Raw genomic sequence first — 23,368 nt, 5'->3', positions numbered from 1 at the left:
CCACCATCCCTCCCTCAGTGCCGAGCCACCATCCCTCCCTCAGTGCCGAGCCACCATCCCTCCCTCAGTGCCGAGCCACCATCCCTCCCACAGTGCCGAGCCACCATCCCTCCCTCAGTGCCGAGCCACCATCCCTCCCTCAGTGCCGAGCCACCATCCCTCCCTCAGTGCCGAGCCACCATCCCTCCCACAGTGCCGAGCCACCATCCCTCCCTCAGTGCTGAGCCACCATCCCTCCCTCAGTGCTGAGCCACCATCCCTCCCACAGTGCTGAGCCACCATCCCTCCCTCAGTGCTGAGCCACCATCCCTCCCACAGTGCTGAGCCACCATCCCTCCCTCAGTGCTGAGCCACCATCCCTCCCTCAGTGCTGAGCCACCATCCCTCCCACAGTGCTGAGCCACCATCCCTCCCTCAGTGCCGAGCCACCATCCCTCCCTCAGTGCCGAGCCACCATCCCTCCCACAGTGCCGAGCCACCATCCCTCCCTCAGTGCCGAGCCACCATCCCTCCCACAGTGCCGAGCCACCATCCCTCCCACAGTGCCGAGCCACCATCCCTCCCTCAGTGCCGAGCCACCATCCCTCCCTCAGTGCCGAGCCACCATCCCTCCCTCAGTGCTGAGCCACCATCCCTCCCACAGTGCTGAGCCACCATCCCTCCCTCAGTGCTGAGCCACCATCCCTCCCACAGTGCTGAGCCACCATCCCTCCCTCAGTGCTGAGCCACCATCCCTCCCACAGTGCTGAGCCACCATCCCTCCCTCAGTGCTGAGCCACCATCCCTCCCTCAGTGCTGAGCCACCATCCCTCCCTCAGTGCCGAGCGACCATCCCTCCCACAGTGCCGAGCCACCATCCCTCCCACAGTGCCGAGCCACCATCCCTCCCTCAGTGCCGAGCCACCATCCCTCCCTCAGTGCCGAGCCACCATCCCTCCCCCAGTGCTGAGCCATCATCCCTCCCTCAGTGCTGAGCCACCATCCCTCCCACAGTGCTGAGCCATCATCCCTCCCTCAGTGCTGAGCCACCATCCCTCCCTCAGTGCTGAGCCACCATCCCTCCCGGAGTGCTGAGCCATCATCCCTCCCTCAGTGCTGAGCCACCATCCCTCCCTCAGTGCTGAGCCACCATCCCTCCCTCAGTGCTGAGCCACCATCCTTCCCAGAGTGTGTGCCTCAGAACCTCTTAGTGAGATTGATGAACCCTCTTGTTGAAACAATTTTTAGTCAGATATTCATTGTCACACAGACATTCTCCTCTCCATTACCCGGTTGTATTTCCTTAGTGGATCTTGTCACTATCAGAGAGTCTCCTATTTACCAGTTAGCTTCCTTGTCTGCTCCCCCGACTCCCTCTTTTGGAACTTAAGCGCCGGAGACCAGGGCTCTCACCTCCATGATGCACTGCTCTGTCTCCGGCACCCAGACCATGTCTGGTCAAAGCGTCAGGGATTCTACATATAAACCAGAGGCTCACAGGTCAGTGGGGAAACAGAAAAATAAAGTTATAACACAACATAGAAAATGCCATCCTGGAAGCAAAACTCCCCAGAGACGAGGTCTGCGGAGAACTGTGCCGTCTAAGGATGCTGGTGCCCGTCTGGCCTCAGACTCACTCTCCCCTTCCCCAGACTTTCACAGGAAAGAGTAGAAAACCTATCATTTTGAAGCTTCTCTTAAAAAGAGATCACTTGGGGATTTTCTTGTTTGTTTGTTTTCTTGTCTATGCTACGGTATTTAATTAGTCTTATGTCTCTTTCTTAAAAATCTGTCTTCAGTGTAGCTGGTTTTCAAGGACAGTCTGCTCCGAGTTCACTGGCCCGAAACGTAGGCAGGGCTGTATTTCAGTTTCCCTACATCCTTTATGTCAGAGCACAGGAAACTGTTGTTTGTTCTTAATTTTCAAGGGCGCTACATTTTTTTTTTCAGAGAGGAAGGAAGAGGGAGAGATAGAATCATCAATAATGAGAGAGAATCATTGATTGGCTGCCTCCTGCACACCCCCCACTGGGGTTCGAGCCCACAACTCGGGCAATGTGCTCTGACCAGGAATCTAACAGTAACCGCCTGGTTCATGGGACGACACTCAGCCACTGAGCCACACCGGCCAGGCAAGGGTGATATATTTAATTTAAAATGTTTTGAAGGCAATATTCAATCTAAGGAGCTGTATTTTCAATAATGGAAATAATGGTGAAGAGTGCTTATTTTTAAGAGTTTTAAACCAGAAAATCCTTTTTTAAATGAAAAGGTGTTTTTGTTTACAGTTATGCAAAAATAAATAAGCAAGAGCTGTTGTTTTGGGAGGTAACCAAATACAGATGTTTTGGGCAAAGCTGTGGCCTTCCCTCTGGCCGGGAGATATGGCACATGTTGGAGGGAACCCCGTTTCTAAAGACTTGGGCACTTCCTGGGAGCCTGGTGCTTTGTGCCGGGTCCTGTGAGTTAGGTGCGCCCTTCTGGGGCTGTTGCTTACAGAACGGACGTGCAGGCCCAGTCACAGCGCCTGCTAAAGGAACAGAGCTGCACGTGGCTTTCTCCATCCAGGACTAGCCCGTTTGTGTCCTTCAGGATGGAATCTCTAGAATTGTAATCAGATTAGAATATTGTGGGGTTTTTTTAAAATATATATTTTATTGATTTTTTACAGAGAGGAAGGGAGAGGGTTAGAAAGTCAGAAACATCGATCAGCTGCCTCCTGCACACTCCCCACTGGGGACGTGCCTGCAACCAAGATACATGCCCTTGACCGGAATCAAACTTGGGACCCTTCAGTCCACAGGCCTACACTCTATCCACCGAGCCAAACCAGTTAGGGCAGAATATTGTGTTTGAATGTGAATGCCCTATGAGCTTGAGTGATTGAAATATCCTGGAAGTGGACCATATTGTGTTATGACACCATTGTCCTAAACAACCATGTAAACAAAAATGTACTGGTGTTGGACTCTTGTGCTCTGATGTGATTGTCCGTGAATGTGGGGGGAGTGGGAGGAAGGACTCTCCCTTGTGGAAAGCAGAAAGGTCCACTGTCAGTAAACCTGGGAAAAGGGAAATCTTGGGATGAGGAAGAGTGGGAAGGGACACTACTCTCTCCTTTATGTTGGGATCAGCAAACTTTTTCTGTAATGGTCCAGAAAATAGCTAGTTTGGGCTTTGCTAAATGTCAGCTGAGCTCAGTAGAGCCTGGAGCTGTGGCTAGAAATTAAGTGACAAAGATTTATTCAATGGTCTTAAGGGTTTGCAAACCAGAAACACAACGAGGCAGTATCTAGAGTGTTCTGAAGGGGAAAGAATAGCTGAGGGTTCTTACAAGAAAAAGTATTCTTGAGGAAAATCAGTTCTACATTCTTAGCCCCCGAACTGGTTCAAGATGGTCACCGTCATATGTGTGCTGGTAATCACCAGATGCCCAGTGGTCTAGACATCGCAACATTTTCTTGTTGACGTCATTCAGCTGGTTACCTGGCAGTTTGGTGCATGTCCAGTCATTAACACACAATGTACTGATGTGCTTCCAGGTATTGACACAGAATGGAAAGTTCAAAAGTTTAAGTCCCCAGAGTCATTTAAAACAAAAATAGTCATTTCCCTATGACTCAGCCCACTTGAAGTTAATCATTTAGCAGCTTGACTCCATCTTACGTCTTTACTCTGTTCCTCACAGGTCATGCATACAGTTGCTGTCACACTATTCAACTCTGGCATTATAGCACGAAAACAGCCACAGACAATGTGTGAATGCATGGTCATGTCTCAGTAAGATTTTACAACACAGGCAGCAGGCTGGCTCTGGCTCATGGGACATAGTTTGTCAACCTCTGTTTTAGAGCGTCGTGGGTGATGGTGCCTGGGAGGAGAGCATGGCATGCCATCAGGATAGAAGCTAACTCTAAGGAGATACTTGGCCGAGAGCTATGCCAACAGGACCCTCTCAGGAGGCGGGCTCTGAAGACTGTTTCTAACAGCAGCTGTAATGAGCACCTGCTATCACGCTTGCTAACTCCTAAGCTTCTCTTCAGGTAGGTGTGTTGAGGGAAGTAAGAGAAGGGCCTGACTCATCCCTGGGACCCAGGAGCAAAGCAACGGCTGTTCTCTGACCCCAGAGGCAGTGGTGGTACCAGGGGACCCCAGCTGAAGACGGGGTCTCTAGAGAAGGCAAGAGGAAGAGGAGAAGTCTGTTTGTGGGAAGAAGGAGGAAGCAGGCCCCAAGGAAATGAATGCTGACATTGCTCTGTAGGCAGATGTGGGCTCGAGCCTTCATAAGCAAGATGCTTAAGGAACGTTCTATTTTCTTTTATAATCACAGGTAGTGAAGACTAGACACAGAGTAGGTGGTCAACCAATCGCCTCCAGGTTTACTGACGGCTATAGCCTTGTCCTAGACAAACCCTCAGCGCCCCAGCCATTAGCCTCTACTCAGCATAGTGACCGCAACAATTAGAACCAAGGACTGAAGTCAACTGGGTCAGTCAAGGAAGTGCCTTCATTGTGGCCACAAGGTGTCATGCAGATCTGCTCAGCTTCTGCCCCACCAGGAAGAAAAGGCCTTCGTTGTTGGCCACGGTGGAAGAGTAACTTTGCGAGATCACATCAAACTGCTTGATGGCATAGCCGGCCTCTCGCACAGCAGCCTCGACTGCCTCCCGGTCCAGGGAGAGGCTAGAGAACCTCTGCTCCCCAATCATGTAGTAGCTGCTCTTCAGGGCATCCATGAGCACCAGGTGGCCCCCCGGCTTGAGCAGGCTGCTGAGGTTCCTGAGGGCGGAGTGGTAGGTGGGGAGGTCTGGGCAGGCGGCGTCCAGGCACAGCGTGCTGAGCAGGCAGTCGGCCAGGGGCACGGAGGCAGCCCCCAGCGGCCGGCTCTGGGTCACGTCACACTTCAGGACCTGCTTGACTGCCCGCCTCAATTTCTCCTCCTTCTCTTGCCCCTTCACTCTGAAACACAAAGACCAACAAACATTGTGCTACCTCACTCGTGGGGGACCACAGATCTCTTTGCTCGGAGCTGAAAATCTCAGCGTTGTCCCAAGTGTTGTATCTTTAAGGAAGGAGAAACGAGAAACCTTCTTATATTTTATTTTGTTTTGTTTACAGGACAGAGCGCGAATGCAGTCCCCCACGACCACAAATATGCAGTTGAGTTTCCCACATGTGGGGAAACCGCAGGGGTCAGCGCATCCGGAGTGCAATGGATAAGCCTCTCCCTGGGAAAACACCTTCGTGATCATGGTACCCCCTCCCATCCCCCCACCCCGCGCCAGGTAAGTATGATGAGAAACCATTTTTGTATCTGAATTGTGGACACGTTACCCTGTGCTGGCTGGATCTCTTTATGTGCAAATGACAATGAAAATACCTGGCTGCCCACTTCTCCACTGGCCTGTCCGCATGGAATCACTCTTTCTCCACTGCTTAGGTAGCACCTGGCCCATTGATTATTAATTATTAATTATTATCATTCTTGTCCCCTCTACCAAATTGCAAGGTATGGCCATTTGACAGACACATGTCAGGCAATAATGGGTTTAAAATGCTGAAATGGTGTTTTGTAGTAGCGGCTGATTAATGAGGGGAGTGGGGTCATCCATAGACATTTTTAGAAACTCTTAATCACTATCACGCAACTGTGGCCAGGGCCTCTCTAGAGAGAAGGAAACTACTAATTACCCTTCTCGGGCTCCAGAACAGATTGCAGTAGAGAGTGTGTTTTCTAAAGCAGATCGTGTTCCCAGTGGCCTTGCTAGGAGTCCTGTCCTCTTCTGCCAAGTCAGTGGGGTTTCTTGAGAGAAAATCAGTCACTGACAGGAGCAGAGGAGGCAAGAGCCGGCGATGGAAGAGAGAGCCTGGATCCTCTCGTAAATTGTTAAGGAAGGAAGGAAGGAAGGAAGGGACAAGTTGGTACATTAAAAAAACATACAGAATGCACAAGAGAAACTGGAGGAAAAGACAGAGGAGAAAGAAGCAGCATCTAATCAGAGAGGTGAGAGAAGGGAAGAAATGAGGGTACAGAGGAGCCCAGATAACAGGAGCACTGACCGGGTGTCCAGCCTGAGGAAGTTAATCGGTAAAGCACCGGGTTGCAAGTCCAGGCTTACGTGCAGAGAACACACAGTCCTTGGCTGCAGGAGGGAGCAGTCACTTGGCCAACAGGCTCAGTGGAGAGAGCAGAGGATGGCCCGACATCAGAGCAGGTGAGAGAGAGCGAGAAAGAGTCAGTGGTTTAAATGAAACGTGGAGGTTTACCTCCAGGTGGAGTGACCTGAGATAATAGATAATAATGTGGACATCCTATATACATATTTAATTTAAATCTTAAGCCGACAGCATATAATCAGTCTTTGCAACATCCTTTATATTTATTATAATTTTCCATTTAAGAAGCTTAGCAATAAACATATGAAAAGATGTTTAACATCCTTGGCCATCAAGGAAATGCAAATCAAACTCTGAGCTACCATGTCACACCCACTAGGATGCCTATAATAAAAAAGACAGGTAACAACAAGTGTTGACAAGGAAGTGGGGAAACTAGGACCTACACACACTGCTGGTGAGAATGCAAATGGTTCAGCTACTCTGGAAAACAGTCTGGCAGTTCCTCAAAGATTAAACCTAGAGTTACCACATGACCCAGGAATTCCACTCATAGGTTTTTACTCAAGAGAAATGAAAAATATGGTCACATAAAAACGTATACATAAGTATTTGTAGCAGGACTATTCATAATAGCCCAAGGACAGAAACAACTCAAGTGTTCACCAACTTGTGACTAGATAAATAAAATGTGGTCTGTCTATACAATGGACTATTATTCAGTGATAAAAAAGGAATAAACAATGGATATGTGCTATGATATGGAAGAACCTTAAACACATCATGCTAAGTGAAAGAAAGCCAGGCACAAAAGGCCACATATTATATGATTCCAGTTACAGGAAATGTACAGAAAAGGCAAAGCAGACCAGTGGTTGGCAGGCATTGAGGATAAGGAAGTGGGCGTGACTGCTAATGCACAGGGTGTTTGTGGGAGTTATGAAAATGTGCTAAGATTGTGTTGAGGATCGCACAACTCTGTGAATATACTAATAACTACAGAATGGCACACTTTAAATGGGTGAATGGCATGTTATGTGAATTTTATCTCAGTAAAGCTGTTATATTAGAGAGAGAGAGAGAGAGAGAGAGAGATTGACAGAGACTCAGAGAGAGAAAGCTAACAAGTTATTGGTTTCAGGGAATTCCTACCACCAGGGAGGAATTACCTGTGATTGGGGAAAGTGGGAGGAGGGTGACCAATCTGTCCTGATTGGTCTGGACTTTCTGGTTTTCTCACTGAAAACCCAGGCCCTGGGAACCCCTCTCAGCCTGGGTCAAAGTAGGCCCGTTAGTCATTCTAAAAGTGGGCAAACCAGTGACAAAGCCGCCAGCCACCCTGATAGAACATGGAGAAGTTCTTCGACAGGACATTTTAAGAATAAAAAAAAACAATAATTCAACATAATGGAAGTCTTGTGTGAAACACAGATTTGAATTGGTAAATTAATATAGAATAAAAATTTCAAGTACCCTATGGATAACGTCAGTGTACACAAAAAGCTTAAGATGTGGCCACAGCGATGTTTTAACGTGTTAAAAGGTGACCTTTTATCCTGGGGACGTTGGGGGTGTGTATCTAAGTGATAGCGGCAGAGCGGGCTGGACCTCTGTGGCCTTTTAAAGACACGAGTCACCACAGAACCAGTACTTGCCGCTCAGGTGAGGATGGCAATTGTTCCCAAACTGTGAGGCACGCTGTGAAGTCTGGAAAGCTCACAGAGAATGTGCCAATTTGAGAGGGAAATTCGTTCGAAACAGCCACTCTTGTGGATGTTTGCTTGTCCTTGGACGGATAGCAAACACCGGTGGACTCCGTTGCCAAGGCAGCTGCGTAAAGATTACACCTCGGGGCTCCTCAGGGCGGCCAGCTCGCCTGCAGGGAAATGGACTCGCAATTACCACTCAGCCTCACATTTAGCTCAAGGGGCGCGTAATAAACACACACCGAAAAGCCGTGTGCAGCTTTACAGAAAGCTAACAGCAGTGGGCCGAGTCTCTTGTTCTGAGGAAGTACTCTCAAATGAATCAATATGCAAAAAGGGCAGCGATTTCCTCTGTAAATATGCCACCTCTGAAAGCCGGAGGAGCAGGGAGGGGAACGGATAGAGTAGCACTCCTGGGAAGAAGGCTTTGAAGCAGGTCTTCCCACCCCGAGTATGCACCCCAGATCTGGAGGAGGCCCCTCCGGCCCGTCTCTGCCAGGCAGGTGGCCGATCAGAATCCCCACCACACACACACACACACACACTCACACACACACTCACACACACACACTCACACACACTCACACACACACTCACACACACACACTCACACACACACTCACACACACACACTCACACACACACTCACACACACACACTCACACACACACACACACACACACACACACACTCACACACACACACACACACACTCACACACACACTCACACTCACACACACACTCACACACACACACTCACACACACACACACACTCACACACACACACACTCACACACACACACTCACACACACACACACACACACACTCACACACACACACTCACACACACACTCACACACACACACACACTCACACACACACACACACTCACACACACACTCACACACACTCACACACACACACTCACACACACACACACACTCACACACACACACTCACACACTCACACACACACACACTCACACACACACACAGGCTTTTTTTCCATTACACTCACCTCCCCCAAGCCCCACCCCAGAGGTTCCACCTGGGCCTCCTGAGGGAGAGCCATCAGACATGTAAAGGAAATAAAAAGCTAAATAAGCTTGGATGTCAATGTAAGGACTGTAAGAACAAGGAATAATCGTTGGTAAACGTGGGTGCGGCCAGCTGGGTCCGGTGAAGGCCGTTCTAGGAGAGAGCTGCTGAGGGGAGTGCGCACACAGTCAGTATTTTACAGGGATCTTTTGAACCTCTATTAGGTGCCAGGAAGAGCTCATGCAGTGATCATCCACAAAAATGAAAGATGAAAGCAGTGATAAGTGCTAGGAAGGGGAGGGACCTGGCACGAATGGAGGACTGTTGGGAGCTTGACTTGGTCAGAGTATCAGCAGAGCTCCTCCGCAAAGGGGCCGGGTAAGCTGAGATAGAGAGGCTGCAGCAGTAGCGCTGACTAGGCCAAGAGAGTATGGAGGGAGGAGAATATTCCAGTAAGAGGACCGAGCAAGTGCAAAGGCTCGCACTGGCAAAGCCTGCATGCAAAGGCCGAGGGACCCGGAGAGGACAATGCAGTGAGGCTGGGTCTCCGAAGGCCAAGCAGAGCATGGAGTAAAGTCAGGCAACCAGGGTCACAGGTCGGGGGGGGGGGGGGGGGGGGGGGGGGGAGGGGGCGGGGGGGTGGCCGGGGGGAGGGGAGGCAGGGCTTTAGGACCGCACTAAGAATTTTGCTTTCTGTCCTGAAAGCCATTGGAAGTCATTGAGGGATGTTAAAGAAGGGAGGGGTGCAAACAGATTCACATCTTGAGTTAATTATGTTAGGAGGCAAGTGGAGGTGGGAGGCCAGTTGGGAGGGAGAGGATAAGAGCTTACTTAGACCAGGGCAATGGAAAATATGGGAAGAAAGATACTGGTTCAGGAGAGACTCAGGCAGTAAGATAGAACTTGGTGCTGGGCCAGGAACATGACTGCGAGCGAGGTGGCAAGGTTGGCTTCCAGGCAGTGGTTTGTCCAACTGCATGATGGTGCCCCTGGAGGAGATGGGAACACCAGCACTGCAGCAGACCTGGGGAGGATCCTAGCTCGACTGCAGCACACTGGGCTGAAACGCTCTGAGACACGAGTAGAATGTTTACTTGTGGAAGGAAATGGCCAGTTGAAGGCTCCCACCCTGCCCTGCTCATGTTCCCCAAGAGGCAATGCGCGGGAGCACGATGAGAGAAGGGCACTCTCACGCAAGGCAGGAACTTTCCCAGGTGCCCCTGAAACAACCCACACGACCATCAGGATCCGGATGCTGAGAACGAATGTCAGCCTTTACAAGACATGGGAGCAGAGGTGCTTGGGAACCGAGGCATTTCACTAGTTCAGGGACCAGATTTGGCACAACTGTGTCCATCTGGGACGATAGACAAACATCTTCTCAAACAGATGGGAAATCTGCATATAGAGAACATTCCCTTCAGAGAAACGCCACCTCCTCAGTGTGAGCTTGCGCCCCTCGAGTACAGAGGTAAGTGGGGAGCTGCTCTGGGGGAGGCGACTGTGCGGGGCTCGGCCTCCCCGGCCTCTGGCTGCCCCGAGGCCGAGAAGGCAGCTGGCAGAGCACACCTGTTTCTCATCCCCACCTGCCAGCTGCCCTGGCGCACCTGCTGGGACGCTCTGCTCCAGACACCGGTGCTTCCCAAACGGTAAGATGCTGACCGTTCCTTGCAGACCTTGCATACACGACGATCCTGATTTTGTAGACAGGGAGTGGGGACCAAGAGTCTAGTTTCTCACCAGCTCCCAGGTGATGTGGAAGCTGATTGGCTGGGGCCGCAAGGCAATGTGCTCCAAGCTCCAGGAGCCAGCGGTTAATTAATGCTCTTTCTAGGAGTTCGTAAGGTAAAACCTCATTTTTCTCGGTTCACGCATGAGTAATTAGTTCTAAGTTAGTATCTGACATTCTCACTTGATAAATGAATAGTGTGAAAAAAGAATTGGGTGCCAGTGTCTTATAACTTTTAGGGTTGTTATAAAAATGAGTGGTATTGAAATGTATGAGTCACACTCCAAAGGCAGAGGAACGGGAGACAGCTCCAATTGTCTTCAGCAGCAGTCAGGAGAAGAAATAGCTTCAGATAAAAAGGAAATGCTCTCAGGAGAAATAGGTTGTGGGTTGATAGAGGTACTTGAAGACTCAAGAAAGACATCAGTTGAATGGGATCACTATCATTCTCAAAATAGTTGAAGCCACAGGATCTAGCACAAGGATAAGGGTGAGAATGCAGAATTTTCCTGCCAGAAATAAAGTTCTTTAGTCTCACAGAGCAATTGGGAAGGGACAGTGTCTTAAGAGCCTGTTGTTATAAGCTGCTGATTCTGCATGAGGTAAGTGATGCTTTTAGTACCCTGCCAGATTTTCAGGGCTCATTTCTGAATGAGAAGGAAAGGCTTGTGATGGCTAGAGAAATTAAGAAAGTTATAGAAGCCTTCTTGATAAATGATTTGGACCTCAGAAAGCTGTATTGTCTGACAATGACCGAGAACTTTTTTTTTTTTACAAACTTTCTCTGAAATTCTATGAATTCTGGGAAATTCGTTGTTATTTAGTAGTAATTTTAGATATTATCCAAATCCTTATAGCTACAGTTATTTTTCTAGTTAATACTAATTTAATTCTTGGGAACACATAGTTAATACAACAGTTTTAAATTACTTTTATTTTGAAGGAGATATCTTCCATTTGAAGGCTATAGCTAGCATAAAATTCTAAGGGGGTTTACAAGTTAAAAATGGCAAATGAAAATAGCCTCTTATTTAGAGAGAGAGAGGAAGAGAGAAAGAGAGAAAAAATCCACGTAAGAGTGAAACATCCATCAGCTGCCTCCTGCGTGACCCCTGCCAAAAATCAAGCCTGAAACCCTGGCACATGCCCTGACTGGGAATCGAACTGGCAACCTTTCAGTGTACAGGATGACACTGCACCTCACTGACCAGGACCTTTTCAACTTACTACTAAATGCCAGGAAAAAATGGAGCAATATTTAAGCAGTATTAAACAATTTTACTTTGTTACTCATGTGAAGGGTAGCAAAAATCCATTCCTATACTGTATATGCATGAGCTTAGAAAATATGTCACTATGTATATTTCTTTTTTAAATTATTATTATTATTTTTAATCCTCACCCAAGGATATTTTTTCTGTTGATTTTTTTAGAGAGCGTGAAGGAGAGGGAGAATTGGGTGGGTGGGGGGAGGGGGGAGGAGCACACAAACCTGAGGATCTAGCCTGCAACTGACATACGTGCCCTTGACTGGGAATTGATCCCAAGACCCTTCAGTCCCAGGGCCAACCACTGAGCCAAACTGCAGGGGACTATGTGTACTTTTGGAAAAAATTATTTGAAGACTAGTTGACTAAGAGATGAATCAGAATAAATAATTCAAATAACTAGAAAAATCATATAAAGTGAGCATAAAATAGGTCTACATACTTGCAAATATAATTACAAAGCAAATGTCCAAATTGATCTTGAAAGGAAATATAAAAATAATACTTTGAATAACAATATTTCAATTTAAAATCCCCAATTTTAGCAATAAACATTGGGAAAAGATTTGCCAGAAGAACTTTGGGATTCAAAATTTGTTAAAGTCCTCATAGTACAGGAAGAAAAAATGATTGGTTCTTACCTGATATTAATAAGCTGAGAGGATTTGTCTTCAGCAGAACTGCATTATAAGAAATACTAAAAGAAGTCCTTCGGGTGAAGGGGAATGATACCAGATAGAAGCCTAGATCTGCAGAAAGGAATGAAGAATGCTAGACTGGATAGATATATATATACTGTCTTATGTGGATATACTTAAAACTGCTGAACTATACACTTAAAGATAGTTAGGATGATAAATAAAGTAATAAAAAACCAAATGCACTACTGACTGCTTAAAGCAAAAATAACATTTATCTAACAGTTTCTCTGTGTTAGATAATCTGGGCACAGATTAGCTGAGTGCCTGTGATGCAAGGTATTGTAGTGTTATAGTATATATCCAATAAAATATATGACAACATGTGCATATGGGGTGGTAGAGTGGGTTAAAGGAATTATACTGTTTTAATATATTACTTTGTTCATGATGTAATAGATATGCTAAATATATATCATGTAATTTCTAGAAAAATCACATTTACCACATTGTATTCGGGAAATGTATTTATACGTTTTACGTTGACTGGTAGTAAGTAGAGCGCGGGACACGTATTAATACTTTTTTTATAGACTAGCGGTAGAATGAGGGTAACATATAAATACGTAAACTAAAGTTATCGTAATTTTACTGAACGTTGCCATTTGCGCAAAAAATTAGCAAAAATGGCCTGCGCCACACGCCACCTGTTAGCGCGCGATAAAAACTACCCACAACAATGTGTTACACGCACACAAAACACAAAGTGGTCAAAAGAGGCGCTAAAAGTCAATAGAAAATATAAAAAGACATACTAAAAATATGTATACTTATATTAAATAGAACACTAAAAATTATCCCATTCACCAAGGAGAAGCAGGAACAAAGGCATAAATGAATGACAGAAGATGGGACAAATAGAAAACATGTACCGAGATGGTAGACTAAACTCAACCTACATTACCAGTAATTGTATTAAATGTAAATCAGCTAAACAATCCAGTTAAAGGCAGAAATTGTCAGATTGGATTGAAAAGCAAGACCTACAACATTATTATTTGCAAGAAAAACACTTGAAGTATAAAGACAGACATGTTGAAAACAAAAGGGTGGGAAAAAACATACCATGTAAATTAGTTATCTGTTCTGTATAATACTAGTAAACTACCCCAAAACTTAGCAATTTAAAATGACAAACATTTATCTGACAGTTCCTCTGTGTTAGATACCTGGGCACAGATTAGCTGAGAGCCTCTGGTGCAAGGTCTCTCGTGAGGCTGCAGAGTGTTGGCCATATCTTCAGACTCATCTAAAAGCCCAGCGGGGAGGAAATTTGCTTCCAAGCTCACTCCTCAGCACAGATGAGTGAGAGTAAGAAAGAGCACCCCATAAGAGAAGCTGTGGTCTTTTATGACCTAACCTCAGAATTGCTCACCCATCATTCTGCTGCATTGTATTTGTTAGAATCAATCACTAAATCCAACAGTCAAGTGGAGAGAGCTCAACAAGAGTTTGAAAACTTGAGGTGAGGATTATTGGGAGCCACCATGGAGACTACCTACTAGCCACACAGACACCAAGCATGAGATGGCTGTTGTGGCCACATTTCAAGACAAAGTATATTACTGGATGAAAATGGAGATATTTCATAATGACAAATAGTCAATTCATCAAGAAGATATAATAATACTAAAAATATATGCAGTTATTACAAAGCTCCAATGTACAGGAAGGAAATGTTGACTCATCTTGGGGAGCAAGAGATAAATTCACAATCATAATTTGAAATTTTAACACCTCTCAGTAATTGATTAAAAACTCATGCAGAAAATTTGAACAATACTATTATTCTACTGGACTTAATAGATATTTATAGAAACTAAACTGAGACCTGGACAATATGCATTCTTTTCAATGTAGAAAGCACATAGATTGTTCACCAATGTAGACTATATGCTGATCATAAAATAAATCTCTGACTACAAATTTTTTAAAAAACATATTTTTATTGATTACAGAGAGGAAGGGAGATGGAGAGCAAGATAGAAACTTCATTGATGAGAGAGAATCGTCATGCCCCACACTGGGGACTGAGCCTGCAATTCAGGCATTTGCCCTGACTGGGAATCAAACTATGATCTCCTGGTTCATAGGTCAATGCTCAACCACTGAGCTACCCTGGCCAGGCTGACTACAACAAAATTTAATTAGAAACTAATAATAAGATGATATCTAGAAAAAATAGAAATTTTGGAAATTAAGCAACACAATTCTAAATAATTTACTGTCAAAGAAGAAATCACAAAGAAATTTAGAAAATATGATGAATTGAATAATAAAAACATGACCTACCAAAAATTGTGGGATGCAACTAAAACAATTCTAAAAGAAATTATAGCTTTACATACCTACATTAGAAGAAAGAAATGTGTGAAATCAGTGATCTAAGATTCTATTTAAGAAGCTAGGGAAAAAGAGCACATTAAAACTAAAGTAAATGAAAGAAAGAAAATAAGAACAGAAATCAATACAATATAATATGGGCAATCAAGAAAATCAACAAAGCCAAGCCCAGCTGGAGGGGCTCAGTGGTTGAACACCGATCTATGAACCAGGTCACAGTTTGATTCCTTGTCAGGGCACATGCCAGGTTGTGGGCTTGATCTTCAGTGTGGGACGTGCAGGAGGCAGCCGATCAATGATTCTCTCTCATCTTTAATGTTTCTATCTCTCCCTCTCTCTTTCTCTCTGAAATCAATATATATATTTTAAAAGAGAATCACAGAACCAAAAGTTGGACCTTTGAAAAGATTAATAAAATTTACCAATCTACAGCAAGATTTACCCAGATTTTTAAAAAGACAAATTGTCAATTTCAAGAATGAAAGAGGGAAGATTACTACAGAAGCTACAGATATTAAAAGGTTAATAAAGGAATATGTTAAAACAAAACAAAAAAACCTTGTGCCAAAAAAGTTGACAAGCAGGATGAAAAGAACAAATTTCTTGAAAAATAGTGCTTATCAAAACACAAAAGTAGAAATAGAAAATCCAAATAGCCATTAAAGGAGTAGTATTCTTAATAAAAATCCTTCACGCACATGAAAAAGAACCTCCAAGTTCAGATGGCTGCACCGGTGAACTCTACCAGTCACTTAAGGAAGAAATACAAACTCTTAAAAAATAGAGGGTGTAGAAACACTCTTAGCTTGGTATATGACTCTAGCATCATGCTGATACCACATCTGCCAAGCATATTTAAATTTAAAGCTCAATATCTCTCATAAATACAGATATAAAAAGAATAACATTTCATGACCAAGGGGTTTAGGTCAATTTGGTTTAAACATTCAAAATCATCCAATGTAATTCACATTTTCAGAATAAATGAGAAAAATCACATGGGACTATCTCTCAACAAATAAAAGAAAATTTGATAAAATTCAACATTTGGTTAAAAAGTCCCAAGAAACTATGAATTATAAGGGAACTTAGTCTGATAAACAATATGCATGAAAAAACCCAGAGCTAACATCATCATTTTTAGTGATGAATCATTGAACATGTTTTCCTAACATATGGAAAAAGGCACAGATGTCTGCTCTCATAATTTCTACTCAACACTGTTCTGGAAGTCCTCATCAGTATAATAGGCCAGAAAAATAACTAAAAGGTGGAAAGTTGGAATAAAAGTAAAACTTTTTATTTGCAGGTGATAAAAGAATGTAAGTAGAGCCCTAGCGGGTTTGGCTTAGTGGATAGAGCATTGGCCTGCGGACTGAAGGGTCCCAGGTTCGATTCCGGTCAAGGGCACATGCCCAGGTTATGGGCTTGATTCCTAGTGGAGGGGTGCAGGAGGCAGCCAATCAGTGATTCTCTCTCATCATTGATGTTTCTATCTCTCTCTCCCTCTCCCTTCCTCTCTGAAATCAATAAAATATATATATATATATATATATATATATATATATATATATTTTAAAAGTTTGTATGCAGAAACCCTATGGACCCAGTTGATCTCAGGCTTTTGGTAGGGGGCGGAAGGGTGGGGAGTGAGGCGGGGGAGGAAGTTGGGGCCTGGGCACTGACGGCTGCTCTGCAGGCTCCAGCCTGACCACGCACAAGGAGCCCAGCCCAGTTACTGCTCTCCTGTCCCGGGCTTTCCCACTCAGGAGCTCCGGCCTGAGGCAATGGTGTGCGTTCCTGTACATCCTCATTCCAGTTCTGCTCTGGGTCTACAAAAAGTTCCTGGCACCATGTACGTACCCTGTGGTCTCCCCATTTGTCAGTCGTAGGTGGCATGGTGGCCTAGAAAAGCTACCCACCATCCAATAATAAAAGCAAAGGCAAAGTAGACTCTAAAGATGCAGACACAAATGGGTACCAAAAAAAGGACCAACGGAAGTCTCTGAGAAAAAGACTAAAGTGACTGTCCCAGAGGACCTCAGGTTTTCACAATGGACCCCAGAGTCTCTGACCTTTTCCCCTTAGACCAGATATTGGATAGTTTAGATATTTACCTGATACTAATCAGGAAATACATGGTATTTGTATCTACAATTTATTAGTTATATTTAATGATCTCATTCCCAAGTTCCTTTTCCATTAAGTTAGCTTGCATTTCTATTGTTGTAGTTTTAGTAATTGAACAAATAGACCTTGGTGCCAGTCAACACTTACTAGGTCAGCAGCCAAACATCTTCGGGGCCTCTAGCTTTTCAGTAGGCGCTTCAAATCTGAGTAGAGCGTATTTTTACTGTGAACAGTGCAGTGAGACTGTGGTGAAATGAGTTTGGGGAGATGATAATGACTTTAAACATAAAGTTATAATCACTGCCCAACGCGATGGAGCAGCTCACCTACAAGAGTAGTAATTACTGCTTACTGCTCTGGAGAAGAGGGCGAAGACAGGAGCTAGAGGAAATTTCTTTGAAAAATGGAATACCTCTTAACGTACATAAATGTCTAATGTATATTATAAAATTCTAAAAAACAAAGAAAACAGCCCCTATGGAATCTACAAAAACACTCATAAATTAGTTAATGAAGTCAGCAAGATCACAGGACACAAGGCCAACATACAAAAATCAATTGTATTTCTATATAGTAGCTAATGAAGTAAAAATTAATAAAATAAAGTTAAAACATTTTAAAATAAATTTAGCAATAGCATTCAAAATGTGACACAAAGGAAAATTTTAGCAAAATAAAATATGAGAACTACAGAATATTGCTGAGAGAAATGAAGTCTTAAATAAGTGAAAAAATAAGCCATGCTCACGCACTGAAGAGTCAATATACCCATTCTCCTAAATTGATCTGTAAAGTCAAAAAAATCACAACCAAAGTTATAAAGAATTGTACCACCAATGAGTCACCTTGCTTATTTCCATTTGACAATTCATGTTTGCTAACAATAAGACAGTGTAGCAATGATATGTAAAGAAATGAAGATAAAGTGTAGAACACCCTGAATAGCTCAAAGTTAGCAAACAGTTCAAAGCATATGGGAGGGTTAAAGAACAGACTTTAGAGTTAGCTTTAGAAGGAAATGAGCGCGCTGGTAACTAGATGGCAGCCGAAGGTAGGTAGGTACAAGGACAGGAAAATGACCATCACTCCAGAGGAAGAGGATGGAGGTGGCACATTCCTAGGGACATGTGAAGACCACATTACCTTATATTTCCCCCTGAGATTCAGGACTATTGCCTCAATCTTCCTGTTTTTTTAGTTCAGGAATATGGAAATCACCACTGATATGTGATACCAATGCTTACCCATCCTATTTCAGAAATGCATCTTAAAATCATCTACCTCTCTCCATCACCTAGTCCAGACCACCACCATCTCTTACCTGGATTTAAATTGTCTCCTTTCTGCATCTCTCATTCTCCTCTAACCCCCTCTCACCCATTCCCACACAACAGCCAGAGAGATTTTACAAATGCAAATTGGGTCACAGCACTGTCTTGGTTATTCCTCTATGCATTCCTGTTATATCTGAAGTCAGCAATCTTCAACTTGGTCTTGAGGACCCAAGTGATCTGGCACTTGTGTGCCTTCCTGACGTAAGCTCTATGAGACAGGGCCCTCCTCCATCTCATTTACCATTCTATCCCAGTAGCTAGCACTGCAGCACATCATAGGTGGTCAGTACAGGTTTGTGGAAGGAAGGAAGGAAGGAAGGAAGGAAGGAAGGAAGGAAGGAAGGAAGGAAGGAAGGAAGGAAGGAAGGGAGGGAGGGAGGGAGAGAGGGAGGGAGGGAGGGGGAGGGAGGGAGGAAGGAAGGAAGGAAGGAAGGAAGGAAGGAAGGAAGGAAGGGAGGGAGGAAGGAACTTCTTTAATCATGTGTAAAAGTGTCAGTACTTGTTTTTTGAGAGGCCTGTCTTGCCAGGAAATTAGAGTTCTTTCTAGACCAAATCTTGAGACATGTGAATTAAAAATATATATATGCTTTCCCGTTGTGAAAGAAAAGGAAAGACAGAGGATGTGGTGCAACACACAAAGTGTGCATTATATGAGCAAAGGGGGGAATACATGGCAAAATGGACTGGGGAAGGAAGAGAGAGATTTCTTGTAAAAATTAAACCCTTGGGGGAAAGACAAAAAGAATGCACCAAAAACAGACACACAAACAAAAAACAACCACAAGAGCAGGAAAAAACAGTAAGTAAACTGAGCAAGTAGCAGACAGGGCCAGCAGGATCCTAGGAAAAATACTAAAGTAGTATTTTTATGCAGTTTGCAAAGGAGTTGTTGGGGTCTCAGCAGTATGCGTAGCAGCAGACATGGTGCTCTGAGGACTGAAGATGGCTGGGCAGCAGAGTGGAGGCACATCAGGACAGGAGCACAAGGCAGTGAAACACAGAACTGTCACCTCTGCCTAGTGGACTATTGCCAGTTTCTCGTGTGGGGAGAAGGAGCAATTTAAGCTAAATTTGTGGCGTAAGTTTACCTGTCGGTAAGGTGCTGTCAGATTTTGGTCATGAGTTGTGAGTATGTAAAGCTCTCACTTTATGGATGGTGAAGTAACAAGTTCCTTTCAAATAACCCCTTTATGCTGCAAATCTCAGTTTAAAAATAGAGTCAGCTTTTGGGGGTATCAGCGTTAGCCACCCTCACAGCAGAATCCTGTGTGCTTGGGTGGCTAGCAACAGGATGGCACTAGGGGGACAGTTCTGACACCCAAGAGCTTCTGGTGAGGAGCTGGTTTCGCCTCTTGAATCTGTCCTAAAACAAGGCCCTAAGGTACCTGGCCAGGACACTGAGCCCACACACCGGCCTGGAAAGCTCTATTCCTCCTGGCTCAGTGTGCATCTCTTCAGCCCTCTACCTGTGTTCTGGTGCGTGCTCACACCTCCCATCCCCACCTCATTCTTGCTCTCTCATTCTCCATTTGGATTTCTCTCTCCTTTGCTTTTCAACTTGGACTCTAAAGATAATTCTTGGTTCTGAAAAACAAACTGTCACCCAAGTCCCCTCAGAAAGCCCAGAAGCAGAGCCCAGTTTCTCTACCTGTTCCCTTCGAGCTCACACACATAGGTCACTACCGGGGACCAGTCGAAGGCCCCTGGCTCCTTCTTCAGCCACTTCTCTAGCTCCTGCAGGTTCTGATCGGTGTAGTCAGTAGCAATGATCGTCTTGAAGGATTCACAAGCAGAGAGGAGCTGATAGATGGTGGGGCCAGAGCCAATGTCAATCAGGAGGTCTCCCTTCACGCCAGCTGGTTGAGAGGAAGGAATGAGGAAGGGGAATTAGGCTTTATATGGTGGCGGTAGAGCTGACGTGCATTGCCTTTGCTGGCATTATGATGGAGAGCCCCAGGGAGAGCCCCAGAGATAGACCACCTCGATCATCTCACCACTTATATCATCATGACTATTCTGTCAAAGTCTTTTTTTTTTAAAACAGACTTTCATTTTCTGTTCCCTCATCTAGGGTGGAGGCATGCTGCTCAAAACTATTAAGGAATACTTTGGGGGGAAAGTGTTGTTTTTGTAAATTTGAGTTTATATAATGTCTTCATCCAGTTTTTCGTATGTTGGGAGGTCTTTATCTCATGCATATTCACAATAGTCCATTGAATTAGGAACAGAATAAGTATTAGAACCTCCTTTTCTTAAGTGATCAATCACAAGAGTTAAATGGCTGGCTCTAGTCACATAGCAAATCCATGTAGAATCAAGGACAGAACTCCCGTCTTCTGGTTTCCCGTTAGTGTGACCCAACAAGATAATGGATATAAAAGCACTTTGTAAACTGTAAAATATCCACACCAACATTAGTTTTTATCTTAGCTACATACGAAGGTGATGCCAAAAGGGCTGTTAAATAGCAATGACTAGACAAAAATTCCAGTCATGCCCTGAGACTCTTATCTATATGACTCACGTTTTGGGGTGGGGAGGGGAGATAGGAGACACAGACAACAGACAAACTTACCCACACAGAATATATTGAAAAGCTTTTTCAGAAGAAGCCTAAGAATCTGGTTTTCTGCAGACTGTGTGGACCCAAAGCTGTAATATTTTTCTAGGTAATCTCGAGGGTTAAAATGGCTCAGATAGGTGTCCTTGGAGGTGAAGCCAGACTCCATTGTGCCTCTCTCCTATGCCACCTGTCCACTGCCCTACCGCCCTCTCCTCCAGAAGCCAGGGCGTCCCTGCAGAAATTGTCCTCCTGAGTCTCATGTTTTTAACATTTCCTCTGTCAGTTCAGCCCACCCCTTAGAGATAGGTGTTTGGTTAAACACTAACTGAGAGAAATATACCAAAAAAGTTTGGCTGTTCTAGGAAGTGATGAAATTCCTGGGGAAGGGATCCTCTCAAAGGGGGGAGTGGCAGGGGCAGAGCCATGAGCTGCATGCAATATTGGCCAAGGGGCAAAGTTCAGCTTGGAGGGATTATAGACAGGAGAGATCAACTGAGCTCACCGGGGAAATGATTTAACTCATAGAAGAACTACTAAGTCCAGCAAGATGGGTCATCTCCCTTCAGGACATCATTCTTCTCTTCTTACAGTGATTATCCCAGGAAAGAGAGTCACAAAGACTGGTTTAAATTTAAACAAGTTAAAGAAAAGAGGAGAAGGACGAGGATAAGAAATGTGTTCAGGGCTGAATGTGAACTAAAGAAGGAGTCTCAGATGAGGTCTGGAAAAAGGAAAGGTGAAGGAGCAATTTAAAAATCCTGAATGAGGAGGGATGTGATATGGTGGTAGAATAGGTGGTAGCTACACTCACCTCGTCCCAGGACCAAACTGGAATTACAACTAAATTATAGTTGTAACTATAGTTGTAATTATAGTTGTAATCATCCTGAACAACCAACTGAAGACTAGCTGGAGAGAAGTCTTGTAACCAAGGATTACAGAAGAAGTTACATGGAGACTGCCTGCCACTCACCCGGGGCTCCAGCAGAGGGGGGTGAAGCAGACTAGAATCGCATGAGCAGAGACTGGGGTTTGAGGCTCTGGGAGGAGCTGAAGGGATACCTGCCAGGATCCCCGTGCTGGGTCATTCTCCCACACCACAATGCCATCTTTCTCGAGTGGAGCATTCCCCTCTGTGTGGCATTGCCCTGGGGGAAAGCAATAGCCCCAGCCTCTGGACTCCCTCTCATTCCACACTGTGGAGCTTACAGCCTGCTGAGGAGTACAGCCAGAGGTTCTCTCAGTGACTGAGCCTGACAGGCAGCTAGCAGGTGAAGGTAGGCAGAGGCAGATCTTGGGGTGCCTTAGGACTTTTGCTGACCTGCCCCTGGACCTGGTGCTGCTAAAAGCCAGCCTTGGTGTGCAGCTTGGTCCTTCCTGTGCACACCCAGCAGAGGTAGCCACAAATTGTGGCTTGCTTGTGGCTCCAACAGGTTGCTGAGAGCCAGTCACAGGCAGCATCTTATATTGGCCTGCACCAGAGTCTCTCACAAGAGGCTCAGAATCAACACACCCAGTGGCCACCTTCAGACAACATCAGAGCAGCATATCCAAAGGGGTATCTTGGCAGGCAGCAAGCCCTAGTGAGGCGAATTCTGCTTCATGTGGTCAGCACCTGCACAGTAGCTCACATGCTATGGTCCGGGTTGAGTCTCCCAGTCAGCCAGCCATAGGGTCAATCCTACACATGAATGGCCCAATAGGAATCAAGACTAAATTACAACAGGAAGGTCCACATAGCCCACACAAGGAACATTCCTGGAGCACCCAGCTCAGGTGATCAAGGAGACAGCACCACTGGACCTCACAGGACACCTACTACATAAAGCCACCCCATGAAGATGGGGAGTCAGAGCAGATCTACCTAATATATAGACACAAACACAAAGAGTCAGCTGAAATGGGGAGACAAAGAAACAGGACCCTAGTGAAAGAATAGGAGAAATCTCCAGGAAAAGAGCTAAATAAAATGGAGGTGAGCAATTTATCAGATATAGAGTTCGAAGTAATGGCTATAAGGATGCCCAACAGCATAAAAAATGGCCGAGAAACCACCAAAAAAAAAAAAAAGGAACCAGCCAGAAATAAAGAATACAATACTGACATGAAGAATACACTGAAAGGAACAAAGAGTAGGTTGGGTGAAGCAGAGCACTGAATCAGTGATTTGGAAGACAAGGTAGAAAAAAACACCAATCAGAGCAGCATAAAGAGAAAAGAATTTTTTTAAAATTACAATAGTCTAAGGGACCTTTGGGATAACATCAAGTATAACAACATCTGCATCATAGGGGTCTTATAAGGAGAAGAGAGAGAGAGAGAGAGAGAGAGAGAGAGAGAGAAGGATCAAGAACCTATTTGAAGAAATAATGACCAAAAACTTCTCTAACATAGTGAAGGAAAATGACAAGTTCAGGAAGTGCAGAGGGTCCCAAACAATAGGAACCCAACGAGGCCCAC

General features: G+C 44.9%; 1 protein-coding gene and 2 pseudogenes across 1 annotated transcript; 1 reads left to right on the top strand and 2 right to left on the bottom strand.

Annotated features, from left to right (window-relative positions):
* Positions 1–2,614: 2,614 nt before the first annotated feature.
* On the bottom strand, positions 2,615–21,282 carry NNMT (nicotinamide N-methyltransferase). The gene is made up of 3 exons (XM_070426085.1): positions 20,921–21,282; positions 19,994–20,201; positions 2,615–4,938 (listed from the first exon to the last, which is right to left on the bottom strand). Exons 1-3 carry the CDS (start codon positions 21,072–21,074, stop codon positions 4,506–4,508), a joined length of 795 nt encoding a protein of 264 aa, XP_070282186.1. The 5' UTR covers positions 21,075–21,282; the 3' UTR covers positions 2,615–4,505.
* Positions 5,095–5,272, bottom strand: LOC139019087 (U1 spliceosomal RNA; annotated as a pseudogene).
* On the top strand, positions 16,669–16,969 carry LOC139017646 (UPF0729 protein C18orf32 homolog pseudogene; annotated as a pseudogene).
* Positions 21,283–23,368: the final 2,086 nt, after the last annotated feature.

This window comes from Myotis yumanensis, unplaced genomic scaffold (assembly GCF_028538775.1).
Source record: "Myotis yumanensis isolate MYYU_CA2020_CCGP unplaced genomic scaffold, mMyoYum1.0.hap1 SCAF_10, whole genome shotgun sequence".
NCBI lineage: Eukaryota > Metazoa > Chordata > Mammalia > Chiroptera > Vespertilionidae > Myotis > Myotis yumanensis.
This window is presented reverse-complemented; position numbering and strand designations above follow the sequence as displayed.